At 59.5% G+C, this 17,731-nt stretch overlaps 5 protein-coding genes across 5 annotated transcripts; 3 read left to right on the top strand and 2 right to left on the bottom strand.

Moving 5' to 3' along the window:
- Positions 1-696: 696 nt before the first annotated feature.
- On the top strand, positions 697-2,139 carry K437DRAFT_171738 (uncharacterized protein). Its single transcript, XM_013386313.1, has one exon. It carries the CDS (start codon positions 840-842, stop codon positions 1,833-1,835), a length of 996 nt encoding a protein of 331 aa, XP_013241767.1. The 5' UTR covers positions 697-839; the 3' UTR covers positions 1,836-2,139.
- Positions 2,140-3,568: 1,429 nt separating this feature from the next.
- On the bottom strand, positions 3,569-5,178 carry K437DRAFT_171766 (uncharacterized protein). The gene is made up of 4 exons (XM_013386312.1): positions 4,810-5,178; positions 4,684-4,744; positions 3,875-4,608; positions 3,569-3,777 (listed from the first exon to the last, which is right to left on the bottom strand). Exons 1-4 carry the CDS (start codon positions 4,887-4,889, stop codon positions 3,660-3,662), a joined length of 993 nt encoding a protein of 330 aa, XP_013241766.1. The 5' UTR covers positions 4,890-5,178; the 3' UTR covers positions 3,569-3,659.
- Positions 5,179-6,006: 828 nt separating this feature from the next.
- On the top strand, positions 6,007-10,776 carry K437DRAFT_258191 (uncharacterized protein). Its single transcript, XM_013386311.1, has 4 exons — positions 6,007-6,857; positions 6,958-7,264; positions 7,363-7,688; positions 7,786-10,776. The coding sequence occupies exons 1-4, from the start codon at positions 6,234-6,236 to the stop codon at positions 10,684-10,686; spliced, it is 4,158 nt and encodes a 1,385-aa protein (XP_013241765.1). The 5' UTR covers positions 6,007-6,233; the 3' UTR covers positions 10,687-10,776.
- On the bottom strand, positions 10,747-13,151 carry K437DRAFT_258190 (ribosomal protein S5 domain 2-like protein). Its single transcript, XM_013386310.1, has 4 exons — positions 12,727-13,151; positions 11,492-12,647; positions 11,189-11,390; positions 10,747-11,113 (listed from the first exon to the last, which is right to left on the bottom strand). The coding sequence occupies exons 1-4, from the start codon at positions 13,035-13,037 to the stop codon at positions 10,785-10,787; spliced, it is 1,998 nt and encodes a 665-aa protein (XP_013241764.1). The 5' UTR covers positions 13,038-13,151; the 3' UTR covers positions 10,747-10,784.
- Positions 13,152-13,857: 706 nt separating this feature from the next.
- On the top strand, positions 13,858-15,784 carry K437DRAFT_226684 (MFS general substrate transporter; the record flags this gene model as incomplete). The annotated part of the gene is made up of 7 exons (XM_013386309.1): positions 13,858-13,977; positions 14,055-14,124; positions 14,215-14,254; positions 14,329-14,489; positions 14,592-14,781; positions 14,846-15,105; positions 15,186-15,784. 7 exons carry the CDS (start codon positions 13,858-13,860, stop codon positions 15,782-15,784), a joined length of 1,440 nt encoding a protein of 479 aa, XP_013241763.1.
- Positions 15,785-17,731: the final 1,947 nt, after the last annotated feature.

The following is a 17,731-nucleotide window of genomic DNA, read 5'->3' as shown; positions in this document are numbered from 1 at the left end:
TCGGGGACGTGGCCAGGGTGCGGGCGAGTTGGGCCTGGTATTTATGTACAAGGGAGAAGTGAAGTGCAGGGTGGATGAGACGAAGCCTTGAACGCCATGGAGCAACGAAGCAAGCAAACATGCGAAAAGAGCGAACCACCTACCTGCGGGCTGTGGCACGCGCTCGGATAGGGCGGCCAAGTATGCAAGTATGTATCTGTCCAGTGCCTACACGTAGCTGGTACGACCCTGGGTAGTTGAGTTTGGTTGTACGTGGGCATAGGTAATGCACCATCACCCCAATCAAAAAGGATGGCACGTGACACGGAAAAGATGGACTGATGCTGTGTTTCGAATTTCTTTATTTTCCCCAGATTCTGTCTGCTGTTTATCCTTCGGGGGCTCCGGTTCCTCCCTCCGCCCCCGACCCCCGCCCCCGCAAATTTCTGTACGTTGCTCTCTCCTGTCTGGGGGGCCGTCTCGTGTTTCTGGGCCCCACTCCGGCGACTCGACTGGTGCTGTGCCTGTGCCATGTGTCTCTCTCTGGCAGTCTCGGTCCGCAGAGACAAAAAAGAAAATAATAATCCACACAAAGAATGAAGTGAAAAATTTGGAACTGGAATGGCTCCGGAGCGAGTAAACTGACCACATACCCCAGCGCACCGCTCCCTATATATACGAAACCATCCCCCCCTCGCCCACCAGCCGTCCTCGTCGCCCGCTTCCTCTACCCATATCACCCTATGCATCCAAGCAGCGCTGGAACGCGATAGAGAAGCGGTACGAATACATTCGATCGCTCGGCCACTCAGCGCTCTCCTGCTGAAACACCCTGACCGCACAAGGCACCCCTCTTGACCATGACCTCCTCGCCTCCCAACTTGCTCTCACCCTTGGCCTTGCCATTTGACATGGATGCGACACTCTCCTCCTCTTCGCCAGAGCAGCAGGAGCAAGAACAGACGCTGCCCAACGAGCTCCTCCGGCACATCTTCCTCTACCTCGACCCTCACACCCTCTACACGTCCGTGCGGGGGCTCAACGCACACTGGCAGCGCGCCGTCGAGCACGATCTCCTCCATGACCTCTTCCGCACCCGCACCTGGCGCGTCGGACTCCGCGTCAGCCGCAAGCCTAGGCTGCCGTCCGAGGCGCACGAGGGCTCTCTCTCTCCTCCTCATCAGCAGCAGCAGCACGACCCACCAGCATCCGCAAGCATAGAGATCGGAGAGGAAGAAGCGGCAGAGTCAGCCGAGCAGCTCAAGTGCCGAATGGCGCGCCAGGAGGCAGAGATGCGCGAAGTGCTTGGAACACCCCACATTACAGAGGATGACGTGCTCTCGCTTGCCAACACGCATGCCGCACTCAATAGGCGCATGGCCGCCGCGAGTTCTCGCCGCTCGCGCGCCGATGCCTTCTCTGCATCTCGCATGCGCATGCGGAAACCTAACCGGCCCATCGTGCACGTCGTCCCGCTCGTCTTTGACGCATACCGACCCGGCAGCACGTCGCTCGCCTTCAGCACCGGTGACGAATGGCACGCGCTCTTTGATGGCTTGGACATCGAGCACGGCAGCCGCCTCGAGCTCGACTTTGGCCTCTGCTGGCGCTTTCCCGGCGACGGCCAGGATCCGGATTGCGAGCGCAAGCGCGATTGCCACATGGCGGGCGGCAGCGTGCTCATCGATGAGGAGGAGGGGGACGACGAGCAGGAGCTACTGGAAAAATATTGGGGCACGCCGGACGTCGAAAATGGCTGGCTGAGTCGCTTCTACTGCGTGCGTTGTCCGATCACACCATCCCCACAGGTCTTGGCTCGGGCCCTCCCGCCCGCGCTCGAAATTTCTTTGCACTGACACTGTTTCTCCCCTTGTGTCCCTTTTTGCAGTCGAGCTACGACCTCAAGCGCCCCTGCTCCGCCCCCGAAGAGGAGGAGGGGGATGCAGAAGAGCAAGGCCGGCCGCGCATCCTGCGCACCACTCCGCTTGCCAGGCGTGTCCGCAGGGTCGCGCTCCACCCGTCAATCCCGGGTATCAACGGCGACGGCGATGATGAGAGTGCGGATGCGGGTGCGAATGGTGATGCCAGCAGGCTCACGTGGTCCGACGAGGCGCATGAGTACGCCCAGCTACGCGTCGAGCTCGGCATCGAGTTCTTCACGCGCCGCTCGGCGCGCACTAACCTGCTTAGCAGGCGCCTCGAGAGTTTCCTCCGCACGCACGCCGAGCGCGCATCATCTACAGCCAGCAGCCAGCCCTCGTCCGCCGCCGTGACGGGTTGCAACACACCCGCGCTGGCACAATCGCCTCGGAACGAGAACGGGCGCTCGCCCGCGGGCACAGCCGTTCCAGCGAGCGTCGACGAGCTGCTACCCTTCTCAGTCGCGTCTGTGATCCCGTCCGCATCCGCCTTTGCCTCGCCGTCCGTATGGGGGGGATCCGGCGCGAGCTCGCACGGCGGCGGCATGTACACGCCCCACCAACACTACCCCCAGCAGCAGCAGCAGCAGTCCTCCTCCTTTGCGAGCGGCAGCCGCAGCGGACTCGCGTCGCCGCCGTCGCCGTCACCGCTTCCGCCCCCGCCGTCGTCGCGCGTGACGGGTCAGCAGCGCTGGGCGCCTTCTTCAGCGTCTCCAGGTTCTTCCCCTTCGTCTGTTGTATCGTATGCTGCTGCTGCTGCAACCACCAACGCCGCCGCTGCTGCTGTTGGCAAGGTGGCGGTTGGTGCCGAGCGCAGCTTCGCGGGAAGCACCGTCGTCACGAGGCCTGTGACGCCGCTGCCTCTTGCCGAGCGCGCGCCGCTCAGCGAGAAGCGCACAGTCGACGCGTCTGCTGTGTCGCCTAGCTTGTTCGCCGACGAGAACAGCACCAGCAGTAGCGGCGGTGCTGCCAAAGGCACAGCTACATCCGCTGCTGCTGCTGCATCAGTCACCAACCCGCTCTTCTCCTTCTTCTCGCCGTCGCCGTCGTCGACCGCCGCAGCGCCGCAACGGCAACGAGCTACCACGGCGCAGGCGCCGCCCGCGCGCAAAGCGACGCCACGCGCCAAGTTCTCCGCGCGCCTCTGCAGGGCTGAGCGCATGTCTGCACCCGTCGCGCGCGCATTTGGTGTCGACGTCGGCGGCAGTGGCAACAAGCCCTGGCTTGGCGGAGACAATGTGCACGGCTGCGGGCAGCGCGTATACAGGACGTGCGAGCCAGCGCTCGCGAAGCGCCTCGCGGCGCTGCATGCGCGGTACGCGGACGACGACGACGACGACGAGGATGAGCAGGAGCAGGAGCAGGGGGGAGAGGGCGAGAGCGAGGCAGACGGAGAGCACGCGCTGCAGCTGCCGCTTGACGAGCTGCGCGCGCACCAAATCGCCGCGCTGCAGCGCGTCAGCCCGCCTCTGCTTTGGTGCTGGAGCCGCTGAGGATCTTGGCGCCTGATCCTCAGCGGCGATAGACGCTCCACCACTTTGCCCCGCTCTCCTCTTCTTTGTTCGTCATCTCGCTTCAGTCCGGGTTTATTCTGAGGCGGCGACTGCCGCTTGTCGTGGTATAGACTACCATGCACACTATAGCGCGACCCATTAATATTAATTCATCGAAATAGAGTGCAGAGCTACATTACAGGCGGTATACCGTCGCTTTGCCACATGCGAAGGAGAGCGAGCAGTTTGTGTGGATTCCACGAGCGAATCAGGACCCCTTTTCCTTGTCCATCTCCCTGACGGCTGCAACGGCGCGAGCGACGAGCGCCTGGCGCGCAGCCGGGGAAATGGGCCATTGCATCGCGTCCTTCTGCCTCGCTGGTTTCCTGCAGCGCGCGTGGGGGCGGCACGAGAGTCAAACAAGTCAAGACGCGTGGCAAGAGCAGCGGACTTGATCCTAAGCGCCTTCTGGCGTCCACTCACTCGAGAATCAGCTGTAGATTCCGCCAAAAGCCCCAGTCGTACGGCCTCACGGCTTCCTCATCTCCTCCATCGGCCGTGGTGGACACGACGATGCCACCTGCTTCGCGTATGGTCCGCGGTACGTCCAAATGCGGCTGCTGCCTCGTGCCCGCGCCCGCAGCGCCATCGGACAAAAGATGTAGAGGGACCCAGAAGTACATGGTGGGGCTGAGATTGGAAGCGGTGGACGACGATGTTTGTGGCACTGCTGCTGCTGCTAGTGCGCGTGCCTTCTCCCCCTTTCTTCTTTGTTGCGAAACCACTGCGCTGTGCGCCCTCTGGCGCATGACGTCCACACTGAGGTCGCCGCGCGTCGTCATGTGGAGCGTCGTTGTGAGCAGGCCGAGCGCCACTGCGGTCAGCAGCGCGGCGATGGACAACGTGACGGGGGCGTGTAATGATGCTGCTCTCTCTCCTCTTCCTCTGCTCGGGTACGCCTCCTCACGCAGCAGCCGCGCCGCGACGACAAGCGCGCCACCGTAGCGCAGCGTCGGGCCCCCGTACCACGTCCAGCGACGCTGCCACCAGCGGGTGTGCATGTGCGGGTGCGCCCACGCGACGTGGAGCAGTACGTTGAAATCGGCGTAGGCCCCGTGCACGAGGGGCGCGAGTGCTAGAATGAGCAGCAGGGCCGCGAGGAGGAGGAAGAGGAGGAAGGAGGGCATGGTGTGCTGCGCTATTACGTCGGCATCGAACTGGGAGGCATTGTGCGTGTCAGCGAACTGAGGATGGTGGGGAGGAAAGATGTGAGTGGTCAGGCGTGAACTCACCCATGGACAGTGGTGATCGAACCCAATCCTGCATGTCCGACAGTCACCGCAATGCCGTGTCCTTAAATGTACACGGTGCCTAGCGTCAGCATGAGCTCCAAGATCCGCTCGCTTGCATGCACCTACCTGGCAGGTTTCCAGCGGCCTTTGCAACCGTCGCGCCAGCAGCGCATCAGAGAACCGTCCAGTGCACACTGGTGCAGCATGTCGCGTCTGATCTTTTCGAAGTCCGCTTCGTCAGGGAGGCCGGGAAGCGTCGCGGTTACTCGCAATGGCGTAAAGACGGTCGAGAAGCGGTGGAGGAGAGCCACGGCTGATTGCAGCGCACTGACAGTTGCGGTCCTCAAGGTACTCCTCCTGCAGCTGATGGCGTTGGTTCCGGGCCTAGCAGTGTTGAATGAGGAGCAGAAGGGTGGGACTGGGAGCCAAAGGGTGTGAGCACGAAAGACGCGCAGGTAGGCCACGACGGTGAGGGCGAAGAGGAGATGGAGGATGGCACCGTAGCTGACGGCGAATAGGGGTCGTTTCTGCCGAAGGAAGACATGCTCATCTGGAGGCGAGTATTAGCAGTGCAAAAAGTCAGGACTTTAAATCGCCGCCTGCCCTCCTCCATGTACATGTTCACAGATATGGACCTTGACGACGAGCGAATACGTCGAGCTACGTGGTACGTCGGGTGGTCGGGCGGGTGGAGAAGGGGGAGAGGGGGGTTAAAGTTAGTGGTGCATTGTTCTGGGCCAGACACGGGACACCCTCAACGCAGAGGAACTCGGATTTCCCTCCTCTCACCATACATAGGCGAGTAGGAGCAACGGGACGACCTTGCCAATTACTGCGTTGGGTCGACATCGTGGGCTTCGCAGGAGCTGCTGCGACATGTTGCGAGCTCGTGCCTTGGCGGCGGCAGCCCACTGCTGGCACAGCTCGGCAGCGGGGCCTCCTGCCCTGCTTGCTGTCTCGCCTGGCTGGGGGAGCGTTCGCTGGTGGTACTGGTAAGGAGGTACCGACGAGCCTGGCCCAGGCGCTGGGTGCCTATGCGTGTTCTTAACGAGAGACGAGCTTGCGATGGAGCGATTTCGCGTTCGCGTCGCGTCACGTGGCTCGAGCGGTAGTGTGGGTAACGGCAACCCTACTTTACCAACAGCATGCCCCCAACTGCGGCAGACAGACAGAGCCCGCCCGCGAGCGGGCGGGCGGAACACGAGCATCAAAAGTCGGCCACCAAGTAGTCCATAAGGAAATCTTGCGTGGCACCACGTCAGTCGAAGTCTCGGAAGGATCGCCAGGCTGACCCTCCGTCCTCGACAACGTCGTCGTCGTTCTCTCACATCGTCGCATCATCCCTGGCCTTTTCTTCGTCGTCTCTCATGCGTCGTCGCACCCACAACAAAGCTCGCTGCTAGACGCTTACCGCCTCACTTGCCACCCACTTTCGCTCGCTCGTGCTCTCTCGCGAATCATCACCACTCCAGCCAATCGGGGCGGAACACTCACCGGGACTCAGCAGGAAAAAGTAGAAGCAAAGGGAAAAAGGTCGACTGACCGGCACGATGACTTCAAGACCAATGCAGTTTGGTCCCGAGTGGATGCGCAAGGCATCTTCAGGCTCTACCAAGCCAGGCGCACCCACCGCAGCAACAACCGGAGGGGTCGCCACAGGTGCTCAGACTCAAGGAGGAACAGTACCGAACGGATCCAGTCGCACAAGCTCCTCTGCCAGCGCCGGCGCTGGCACGGGCGCCTCGGGCTTGGAGCCGAAAGCAGGGCTATCCTCAACAGGCAGTGGCATTCTCAGCCCGAGCTTTGCCTCTCCCGGCGCTTTCTCCTTTGCTGCAGCAGCGAGCGGCGCAGGGAGCCATCACAGCGCAAGTGGCAGTGCAGCACTTGGCAATGTTCTTGCTTCGGCCGCTCCGAACGGCGCCATCGGCATCGGTGCTGGTGCTGCTGCTGCTGCTTCGGGTGGCACCTCTGTTGCCAATGGCCCTTCGGCTTCCGAAGAGGTAGGGACAGTAGCAGGAGGGGGCGGCGCAAGAGCATGGTCTGGCTTGAGTCTGTACGGTCTCGGAAGATCTGGCAAGTCTGCCACTTTCGCGGAGCCGAACGTTGCTACTACACACTCCACGGGTAGTGCTGCAGGACAAAATACCGATGGTGCTGCGAGTTCCAAGCGGAAGGTACGCTTTCCTTCGCGCAAGCTTCATTCTTTCTCGCTTGCCATGCAGCAGACTGACGAGATGTTCGGCTCCATTGCTCCCCTCCTTCACGGCATGTCAGATTCATGGGCCACTGAAGTCTCCCGCCCTCGACGTCGGCGATACTGGGCCCTTCCGCAATGCTTCTAACGAGCCCGCTCGTGGTCTGAATGCAAGAGGCTCTGCGAATGCATCTGGCGACGGCAGGGCAGCAGGCAGCGGCCTCCTCCAACGCACCTTTGCCGGAAGCGGCGCTGGCAGCGGCAATGGTCCACCGCCGCCTTGCCTTGCTGGTGCTGGGGATAAGCCAAGGGGCTTCCAGGGTGGCGTGCTGGGTGGACCAATAGGCAGGACCCGGAAGGACAGCGAGGGTGGTAATGCTAGTGGAGGTGAGCGGGGAGCTCATTCCCACCCCACCCAACGGGAGAATGTCCATGCGAAATGACTTTCACTGATTCCCTTTCCTTCCATGTTTTTGCTCCGTCAGCTCCGCGCTCTCCCAATCCCACGATAAGCGGCGGAGGCGGGGATGACTCCGAAGCGGCTACTTTCGGCAGCGGAGGCTTCGGCCACTGGACTCGTCCCTCGACGCAGCGCGCGTCTTCGCAGTCCAACTCTACCGCCGTAGCCGGCGCAAATAATGCCATTGCCACTTCTATTCCAAACTCGCGCAGCCAAGAGTCAGAAGGCATCTCCGGCTCCTCGTGGGCGGCAAGATACAAGCGTGAACGAGCGCCAGGCGAGGGGCCGATGGGCCCGCCTGCGGATCACAGCGGTGGCTTTGGCAAGGGACGTCCCGTGTTTGAGCGAAAGGTGAGACGCGCCTCATGACCTGAGCATGCTGGCACCGTGCTCCGGGCATGCAACTGACGTTTGTGTGCATCCTCCCATCGCTCTGCATTCCCCCCAGCGTCCCGTCTCCGGAACCTTGCGTTCTGCGCAGCCATCCTCCGTCACTGATCAGCACGAAAGGTTACTGGGCTCGAGTGCCGCTGCGACTGCGAATGCGCTGCATCAGCAGCAGCACCACCACCAGCGTCTGGAGGACCTCGAGGACGAAGCAAAGATCCTCGATGCGTTGCGCTTGGAGGAGGAGGAGCGACAGGCGGCGCGTGAGGTGGATGGCTGGTCACCCGACCGGGCGTTCTGGTACTACAAGGACTACGAGGGCCGCGTGCAAGGCCCATTCGATGCGAACAACATGCAGGAGTGGTATGCACAGAGCTACTTTAAAGCCGACTTGCTCGTGCGCCGTGACGAGGAGGACAAGTTCAGGCCACTCGGTGAGGTCATCAAGGAGGTTGATAACTCCGTCGAACCGTTCTTGCTGCCGCCGCCCAAGAGGGAGGGGAAGCAGCAAGATGGGCAACAGCAGGAGCAGCTGCAAGAGCATGAGGGTGATCACCTGCAGCCGCAAATGCAGCAGGAGCAGGAGAATCAACAACAGCGCGACGGGCAGGTACCCGCACCGTCGGCCGAAGAAAGCACATTATCGCCGTGGCCCTTGAACGACACGCATGCTGCGCCTCCCGTCGGCGTATTCCAGAGCCCGCTCACGATGCTTGGGCAGCACGGCGTTCCGGGGTTCCCGGGCCAGCCTTCGCCATTTGGTGCTCTGGTGCCGCCCCCGCCGGCATCGTTGGCGCCGGCCAACCCGTTCGGCATCCCTGGCGAAATGAGTCTTGAGGAAAAGCTGCGCCACCAGGAGCAGTACGTCCTTATGATGCGCCGCCAGCATATCATGGAGCAGCAGCTGCGCGCTGGCATGCCGCTCGATCAGCGCGTCGCCGCTGCTGCAGCTTTTGGCATGGTGATGCCACACTCGCTTTCGCAGCAGCAGCAACAACAGCAGCAGCAGCAGCCTTGGACGGGAAGCAGCATGGATGCGTGGGGATATGCGCACACGCAAGGTCTAGGGCTGCCGCAGGCGCCCTTCGGGCTACCGCCTGGTGGGGTGCAGCCGTCACAACTTTTGCAACAGCAGCTTTATCAGCATCGACTTCAACAGCAACAGCAGCATCCTTTCCTTGAGCAACAACAGCATCATTTACATCTTCAAGACCAGCTTCAACAACTTCAACAACATAGTGAACAGTCGCGCTCCCAGCAGCAGCGACAGGCGCAGCAGCACAATGCCGGTGGCGTGTGGAACGCCTGGGGTGCGGCGCCGGGTACGCCAAAGACTACGCAACAAGCAGAGCTCAAAAGTGTACCCGACGCCATCGGTACACCGCGGCGCTCACAAAGTCCAGCTCCAGAAGCCGCTACCTCCGCCGCAGCCGACGAGCCTGCGCAGACGGAGCCAGTTCTGGAAACTGCACCAGCAGCCGCAATAGCTGAAGGCTCTGCACCTGCAGAGCCGGAGCTGGAGCCGCAGCCGCAACCGGAAGCTTCTGGGCAACTCGAGTCTGCGCATCAGCTTGAGGGCTCACTCGAGCCTGGCGAAGAGTGGGTTGCCGATCAAGGACAGCAGCAGATGCAAATCGTCACCACGCGCAAGCAACGTAACAGGAAGGCGCGAGAGAACGCCGAGGCGGACAGCAATGCCGCAGCAGCCAAGGCGCGCGGAACTTCCAGCGCCATGGCCGGTAATCTGAATATCATGAGTGCTGATGATTTCAAGAAAGCCACAACTCCTGCCGCTTCTCAGCAGACACAATCTTCGACGTCCGAGCCCAGCATGCCTTCGACGCCTGCTAAGCCGGCTCCTTGGGCTCAAGCAGCGGAGGAGAAGCCAGCTACTCTGACAAGTCCTAGCCTGCGCGAAATACAGGCGGCTGAACTCAAGGCTGCGGAGTCGAAGAAGGCCCTGGAAAGGCAGGCCGCAGCGAACCGTGCGAAAGCTGCTGCTGCTGCTTTTGCGTCGGCTTCATCGTCTGCCCAACCGATCACCATGTCCTGGGGCCTCGCTAGCGTACCTTCCTCAGCAAGTAAGACAGAAGAAGCTAGCGCGTCTCCGACATCAGGGTCCGTCGGCCATGCGTGGAGCACAACTACATCGTCGACGACCAAGAAGACGCTCGCGGAGATCCAAGAGGAGGAACGCAAGCGAGCACAGCGCGCCAAGGAGATCGCAGCTGCGGCGCGCGCTCAACAGGCTGCAGCGGCCGGTGGTAAGGCGTACGCCGACTTGGCTGCCAGCGCTGCAAGCCGGGCCGTCAGCCAGCCAAACCTCGCACCTGCTCCAGGGTGGAGCGTCGTTGGCGCTTCGGGAAAGCCTGTTGGTGGCGCCAGTAGCGGTACAGTGCCATCCAACCGGTCGTCTGATGCCATGGCTAGCCCGCAGCGATCGGCCAGCGCGGGTACGGCTTCCGTCAAGCCTGCACCTGCCGTCGCCGCTGCGCCACCTACGAATGGTACTGCCGTGCGATCCTCCGCCGCACCTTTGTCCTCATCATCAGGATCGTTGTCTTCTTCGGGCCCTAGTCCGGAATTTGTCCGCTACACCAAGGAGCAGCTCAAGGGCTTGAGCGTCAATGTGGACGACTTTGTCGACATGCTGCTCTCCTTCCCGCTCGACCCTTCACCGGATGTCGTCGAGATCATTGCCGAGAGCATTTATGCCAACAGCAGCACGCTCGACGGGCGTCGCTTCGCGGCTGAATTCGTTGCTAAGCGCAAGATGGACGCGCAAGGATGCGGCTTGGGCGCAACAGGAAGCTCAGCTGCATCTTCTGGCGCGTCTGGTCTTGGTCGCCCGGCGGAGCGAAGCGCCAGCGACGTGCTCAAGTCTCAGCCTTCGAGGCGGGACACCTTCGCCGGCTTCCAGGTTGTCCAGGGCAAAGGCGGTAAAAAGAAGGGCGGAAAGTGAGCGCATGGGCAGTATGAAGGCGAAAGCCATGTCTTTAAACAATGAAATGCAATTGCAACTAAATGTATTGCTAGCACTGAAGAATGCGGAGTAGTTTCTCAAAGCACCTCTCGTAGGCCCCAAACATGATCCACACTGACGAGCTGCAGGCCACTACAGCCCAAGGAAGGCGCTCCGAACTGCAGAGCCAAGTCGGGCAAGTCCGGATGCAGCGTGGTCTTTACGTCGCGGCCCTCGTTTTCTGCGGCTGCTGATGCGCTGGAGATGGCATCGGACAGGGAAGAGCCGGCCGTACTGAGTAGCGGACCGACGCTGAGGCCTTGCCAGCTCGCCCAGAACTTTTCGACTGTTGCGCGCGGATCGGCGCTCGGCGATGCATCGGCGCGAGGAGTGATGTAGAGCAGGTACAGTGCATCGTAGCCGCCCGCTGCATAACGTTCATCTCATTGTCAGCGATACTTTCCTCGCTGGTCAACGCCGGGTTACTTCAGTTCACGCTCACCTCCCGGAACGCCGCCGCCGAGCACGCCGGGTGCGCTCTCGCAACTCGCGCGGATCAGCTCGCCCATCTCGTCCGGCTCGACGGGTGCGATGGCGCGCTGGCCGAGCTCGCGCATTCCGGCACGGATGGAGCGCAGCGTGTTGCGCAAGCCCACGAGGAGCGTCAGGCTCGGTGAGGGATGCGTTCGTGCTAGCTCGTCCCACTGCATGCAAGGACCGCCGTCACCGTCGGTCGGAGGTGACGGAAGTCGAGGGGGGGGAGTCAGCGTAAGAATGTATCGCGCAAGTTGCTATAAGTACGCACCTTGGCGCTCTTGACGCCAGCAGCAATGTCTAAGCTTTTCTCATACTCCTCTCGGTTTTTCAGGCACCCAAGCGTCAGCGCGAGCAGGCCATCCGCAAGAGACTGGTTGCTATTGTCCAGAACGCTGTACAGCTGCTTGGCCCACTCCGGCTTCGCCTTCTTCCACGCGAGCACTTTTGACACGAGTGAGGGCGTGTTGCTACCCGTGTCAACGTCCGCTAGGACCATCGCGAGACGAGGGGGAAGGTGCAAAGGCGCTGGCTGCGGGATGTGCTCTTCCGACGAGCTTGGCGCCGTTGATGATGATGATGAAAAAGGCGCAGTCACAGTGAGGCCCAGCGCTGCGAGTCCCTCTGTTGCTGTTGGTCCACCCGTCTTCATGAGATCGCCCCCTTGAGCATGTTTCGAAGAGCCAGAGGCGGCACAGAGTGGCACCCAATCGCGGTTATCAGGCTTCAACGCGTCATACAGCCTGCGCTTACTTGTTGTCGAAGAGCTGCCGTAGGGTTCCACGCTGTCTTCCACTTGCTGTTGACCCTCAATGAGCACAGCAGCGCCTTCGTCCAGCACGGCCTGCAGGACTTCCGGCTTGAAGCGTCTATATAGCTGGCTGCCCCACACCGCCGCGCTGACGTCAAAGCCGCTGCCCACTTTACCCTGCGCGGCGCAGTGTGCCAGCTGTGCAGTGTTGTGAACAAGCGCCAGGTCGCGCGTCGAGAGACTCGCACCTGCGGCGGAAGCAGAGCAATTGGAGGTGGCAGAGGAGGCAGCGTGCAATGCGGAGACGATCCCGAGGTGGGCAAGCAACGCGCCGACGAGGGAGGTGGTCATCGCCGCTGACGACCCGAGCCCTGTCTTGTGTACTTCTCGTATTGGCACGCCAAGGGGTGTAAACGGCCGCAGCGAGCGAAGGTACGCGCTTGTTGGTGCTTTGGGAAAGTTCGGCCTTTCTGATGGTTCGCTTCCGACGGGAAGGTTCGCCTGCGAGCGCTGAGAGTAAAAGTCATTGTCGCCGACGACGGTGATGGTGATAGGCTGCGCAATACGCTCTTTGTAGGTTTCGAGACCGAGCAGCTCGAGAGCCAGACGGTGGCAGTACAGTAGCGCCAGGCCGACGAACGGATTCTTGCCAGCATCTGGGGAGTTGTAGCTTGATCTGAAACAGCAAGGCCCAGCCATGATTGTTCTCAAAACCAGCTTCCCATCGTCGTGACATCTAGCACGCAGATACTCACGCGGTCTGGATCACATCTACACTACTCCCTTCAGCGACAGTGCCACCACGGATGCGAAGCTTGTACCCCCATTCAGCGCGAACGAACTGAGGTGATCGCACGAGGATGTCTGCTGCTGCGTCTTCCTCAGCGCCGGCAGCCACCGAAGATTTGCATTTGCCCTTGGCATCTCGCACCTCGACGACCGAGTAGAAGCGCGAGGATGTGGAGACGACGACGCCAGGGTAGGCTGGATCGAGCACGAGGTAGCCGCCGGCAAGGAGGACTTTGCCGGGCGCTGAGACGACGACTGGGTGCAACGGCGGGGCCATGCTCGTGTTTAAGGGGGGTAGGCGCTCGATGGTGAGACCGCGATTGTGATCTCCAATCGATGCGCAGGATCGCTGCGAGCGAGGAGGCGATGGGCTCGACCAACGGGTAACAACTGGTAAAGGCTATGTGGTCAGCGCGAGGTAGACGTGCAAACGGCGAGCCACACAAACAATATACCGTTCTTCTCGTCAGAACCTGGCTGACGGATGACATTATATCGGCCGAAAGAAGAGGGGTTGGGGCTCTGGCTGCTGTCCTCTTGGAGCTAAGCAGTCTGCATAGTTGTCACTTTGCTTTACTGCCCTGCTTGCCGGCGTGTTAGCGCCAATCGCCAGGAACGATGGCGGCGGATGGCGTCGGACCGAAGGTCACAATCTCCATTGCGATGCTGGCTTGTTCCCAGAAGATCACCGTGTACCTGTTCGCCTCCCCACGTTCTCACGTTCTCACCGGCCCCAGAGCTCATCACACGAAGACCGCCTCTTTCTTCGTCTCCAACCGCACGCATCTTGCCTTGCACATACGAAAACCAACGCTTTCATCGACTCCGGTTACACTTACTCTCGATACTCTTCCAAACCCCCACGACCCCACAGTCTTGCCATCTTCACCCTCCACCCCCCCTTGCGCAAATCCTCCGCCTGCAACCCAACTTTGGTGTGGTGAGCGATGATGGCCCCCGCCAACGAGTTGCGCGTCGCCAATGCCAAGCAGGCAGCCAAGTCATGCAGCAGCACGGTGAAAGTGGACGATCGCTACGATGACCCTCAGCAGGGCAGCACCACTCTCGATGTCGCCGAGGAGGGACGGGAAGCGGTCATGCTTGAGCATTGCAGACCGAATGACGAGAAGCGGCGTGAGTTCGAACGGAAGCTCGTTCGAAAGATCGACCTCAGGATGATGCCGATACTCATCTTGCTATATATCATGAACTACCTCGTGAGCCACCATCCCTGTTCGATCGAGAACCTTTCTGCACAATGTGGCTCACATCCGTATTGATTTATTTTCTTCAGGACCGCAACAACATCAGTGCAGCTCGTGACTATGGCTTGCAAAAGGACCTCAAGCTTACCGACACACAGTGTTAGTCTCCCTTTCGATCCGCCACTGGGACTTTTTGATTGAGATTTGCCCATGGACCCACGCCCATCCCCTCTTCGCTCACGTGAACAGATTCCGTCGCTCTCTCGATCCTCTTCGTAGGCTATATTTCGTGAGTACAATCGCATCAGGTAAAATACAGATTCTTGGAACGTGTCCCTGAGAGCTTGGTACGACGAATTACAGGCTGCAAATCCCCAGCAACCTCCTTCTCGTGCGCCTGGGGCGACCGCGCCTCTACATCCCGAGCATCGTAGCGCTATGGGGCATCGTGTCCGGTATGACAGCGTTGACGCACAACTACTCAGGCCTCCTTGCCGTACGCATCGTTCTTGGCATGGCAGAAGGTGCGTTCCGTATGCTTTCCTGATACTTAGGACCAGCGGTCGTGCGTTCCTCTGCTCGAATCCTCATTCTGATGATCTTTATTTGCCGTTCACTTGCAATAGCCCCATTCTTCCCTGGAGCGTTATTCCTGCTCTCAAAATGGATGACCAAGAAAGAACTAGCCACACGTACGGCTTTGTTGTTCAGCGGCAGTATTTTGAGCAACGCGTTCAGCGGCTTGATCGCGGCTGGTCTGCTCAAGTTGGACGGCCTCAGGGGCATTGCAGGATGGAAATGGATGTTCATTGTCGAGTAAGTCCTTAGCTTGTCTGCTGGACCCTTCTGAGACTAAAGCTATATTCTCCCTCGTTGGAAGAGCAACTCTCACCGTCTGCATCTCTGTGATCGCCTTCTTCGTTCTTCCCGACTTTCCAGAGAACTCTTCCTTCCTTAGCGAGGAAGAGCGGAGCCTGGCAGTTGCGCGCTTGACGGAAGATGCTGGCGAGGCAGATGTGGGTGGGGGCGACGCGAATGGGCACGGAAACACGTCGCATGGCCTGCTGCTTGCGGTCAAGGATCTGAAAGTGTATCTGCTTGCTGTCTTGCTTACTGCTGTCACTGCTGGGCTCTCATTCAGTGAGTGGATTTGTGCAGCAATCTTGCAAGATTCATATGGCCTCTGCCGATCTGACCTTTGCATTACGTTCCTTTGACAGACGCATTCTTCCCTACGCTCACGGGAACTCTCGGCTACGGACAGACGCAGACGCTCCTCCTGACGGTCCCACCCTGGTTCTTTGCCTTTGTCTGCGTATACTTCAACGGACGTCACGCCGATGCCACCCAAGAGCGCTTTCTGCACATCTCGCTTCCCCTGGTTGTCGGCATCGCTGGCTTCATCATCAGCGCATCGACCATGAACACCGCCGCGCGCTTCGTAGGCCTTTTCCTGATGGCGCCGTCCTATGCCGGCTATGTCGTCATCCTCACATGGATCAGCAACACGATCCATCGCCCCACGACGAAGCGAGCCGTCGCGCTGGCTGGCATCAACGCATTTTCGCAGCTCGGCAACATCGCTGGCAGCTACATCTGGCAGAAGAAGAAGTTTGGCCCTCGCTACTGGCAGAGCAACCTCATCTGCACGTGCATGTTCCTCGTCGGCATCGCGCTCGCGCTCGCCATGCGCGTGCGCCTCGCGCGCGACAACAGAGCGCTTGATCGCAAGTATGGCACGGTCGAGGAGACCCAGGCAAGCGAAGGCGGGAAATCGACCGCTCATTTGACCAAGAGGAAGTTCCGCTACCTGCTTTGAGCACCTCTCTGTATCATACTTCACGTTCCAATCTGTTTGCAACAGAAATCGCAGTCTCTATGTGACGTCGAATGTCGAGTTCGCATCGAGCAAACCAGGGAATCTAAAAGTTCCCTCAAGATAAGTATCGAAGCAAGTGAAAAATGAGCATAAAAAGGGTCCAAGCGTTTTGGATAATAAGCCAAAATGGTACACGATACAATTTTCAAGGCTGTCGCAGTGGGCTGGAGCACATTCGATATGAACACAGGGCCCAGGCATTGTGAACTCCAGCAATGTGCGCCTAAGGCTCGGTCTGGAGCTGGTACAGAGTCGCCTCGCACAGCGAGTCTCCACAAACCTTCAAGGCTCGTGCACGTCAATTCGCAATTACCCGTGGGTTGCGAGGATACGAGCTGGTGGGCTGCGTGGCCTTCCTTGCCTGCAATACGAGAAGAATAGGATATACGGTCGATCGTTGCCTTATGGTACTATTCTTTTGTCGCTCGAGTTTTCCCCACTCAGTGGCGACGGACTCGAACCCTAGGCAGAAGCCTGATTCACGCAATTATTATTGTCATTGTCATGATTATCGGCGTTGTAAAAGTCGGGCAGAGCGCGATCATGGTCGTCAGGCCGGTCGGTGTAGCAGCCGAAAAGTTTGTACTCATTACCGTCACCGGTAGTGATCTCCGCAGGCGCGCAGCTGGAGCGGCGGGGCATTAGCGCCGCGTTTGTAAAGTGTCATGGCGTTGTAAGAGCCGCGCAATTATGGTTCCCATTGCAAGAGCAGGCCATGCTGCAGCTCTGTGGGAGAAGCAAGAGCAAGTGAGCCAGATAGATGATAGGGAAGGGCATGACAGAAGCACCAGGGTAAAAGCTACCCCCTCCTTGCTTTTCGTCAAAGGAAGCGAAAACCTTCCCAGCGCAGCACTCGTTGCCGTGTACTGTCACCTGTTGGTTGGTCACATTCCGTGTTATCGGCTCACGCGTCTGGCCTCAGCTGAATCACAGGCAGCACTTACACACACTTGAAGCCAGGCTGCTTGGTTGCATCCATCACGCACTTGTAGTTCGGGTTCTTGTAGCTACCTTCGTAGTAGTCGGTGAGAGCACATACCTGGTCGTCCGAGCGGACGTGAAACTTCCGACTAGGTTATAAGTAGCGCCAATGGGCGCCAAAGTGAAATGTTGGGCTGCCGGGAGCCTGGCCCGGGAAGACGAGAGGGGTGACAGACGGCGGGGCGAAAGTCGAGAAAGACGGAGCAGCAACGACAGCGAATACAATTGCTTCGTTTATATAAATACAAAAGTGGACACTTAAGGCCAAGGAAGATTAAGGTGTCGAGAGGAGAGCTATTTGTCACTGCCTTGCGAAGGTTTTTGCTGCTGGAGAAGGGGCCAATGAGAAAAGAGGCAAGAGTGAGTCCCCTATATATACACTTCTCTCGGGCGTTGAAGATTACAGAGAAGGAAGCCGTATAGAATGTGATAATCCTATTGCGGGCATTATGGTCGCCAAACCTGTTATACCAGGGCGGACGTGGAATGAGAGAACCATTCCCGCTGGTTTGCGCATCGCAAGGTACGTCGGAAACGTGTTGACATAGCGGTGCGAGAAAATTTCCGTTGTGGGAGCTGCAGGGTTGGACGAAGGGTGTCGGACGGTGATCGGATTAGCAGTGATCCATGCATCACTAAGGTCTATGCTTGCAAGCTTGAGGGTTGACAAAAGGAGGGTGTGGAGGTAGGCCTTAAGGTGTAAGGTGTAATATGTGAGGATCTGCCGAGGATCTACGAGTCTGTGAATTCTAGTAGAGGTGCCAACGAAGTCTGCATCACCAAAAATAAAGGAATGCAATGTCGATACGGCTCTCTTCCATTATGCAATTTCAGGTTAGCCGAAGTTTGCCTAGATCCGGGCAGTTGGTGCGACGAACCAAACGGTGATCTTCCGCCGTTCAACGT

Source organism: Tilletiaria anomala, assembly GCF_000711695.1.
Source record: "Tilletiaria anomala UBC 951 chromosome Unknown K437scaffold_78, whole genome shotgun sequence".
Classification (NCBI taxonomy): domain Eukaryota; kingdom Fungi; phylum Basidiomycota; class Exobasidiomycetes; order Georgefischeriales; family Tilletiariaceae; genus Tilletiaria; species Tilletiaria anomala.
This window is presented reverse-complemented; position numbering and strand designations above follow the sequence as displayed.

Excerpts from the sequence above, each read along its gene's own strand:
- K437DRAFT_171766 (XM_013386312.1), bottom strand. The coding sequence starts at position 4,889 with ATGCTGCACCAGTGTGCACTGGACGGTTCTCTGATGCGCTGCTGGCGC. Across the intron at positions 4,609-4,683 it reads TCGATCACCACTGTCCATGG|TTCGATGCCGACGTAATAGC; the intron begins GTGAGTTCACGC and ends AATGCCTCCCAG. Across the intron at positions 3,778-3,874 it reads AATCTACAGCTGATTCTCGA|GAAACCAGCGAGGCAGAAGG; the intron begins GTGAGTGGACGC and ends CGCGCGCTGCAG.
- K437DRAFT_258191 (XM_013386311.1), top strand. The coding sequence starts at position 6,234 with ATGACTTCAAGACCAATGCAGTTTGGTCCCGAGTGGATGCGCAAGGCA. Across the intron at positions 6,858-6,957 it reads CTGCGAGTTCCAAGCGGAAG|ATTCATGGGCCACTGAAGTC; the intron begins GTACGCTTTCCT and ends ACGGCATGTCAG. Across the intron at positions 7,689-7,785 it reads GTCCCGTGTTTGAGCGAAAG|CGTCCCGTCTCCGGAACCTT; the intron begins GTGAGACGCGCC and ends CATTCCCCCCAG.
- K437DRAFT_171738 (XM_013386313.1), top strand. The coding sequence starts at position 840 with ATGACCTCCTCGCCTCCCAACTTGCTCTCACCCTTGGCCTTGCCATTT.
- K437DRAFT_258190 (XM_013386310.1), bottom strand. The coding sequence starts at position 13,037 with ATGGCCCCGCCGTTGCACCCAGTCGTCGTCTCAGCGCCCGGCAAAGTC. Across the intron at positions 12,648-12,726 it reads GTAGATGTGATCCAGACCGC|ATCAAGCTACAACTCCCCAG; the intron begins GTGAGTATCTGC and ends TTGCTGTTTCAG. Across the intron at positions 11,114-11,188 it reads CGGCGGCGGCGTTCCGGGAG|CGGGCGGCTACGATGCACTG; the intron begins GTGAGCGTGAAC and ends AACGTTATGCAG.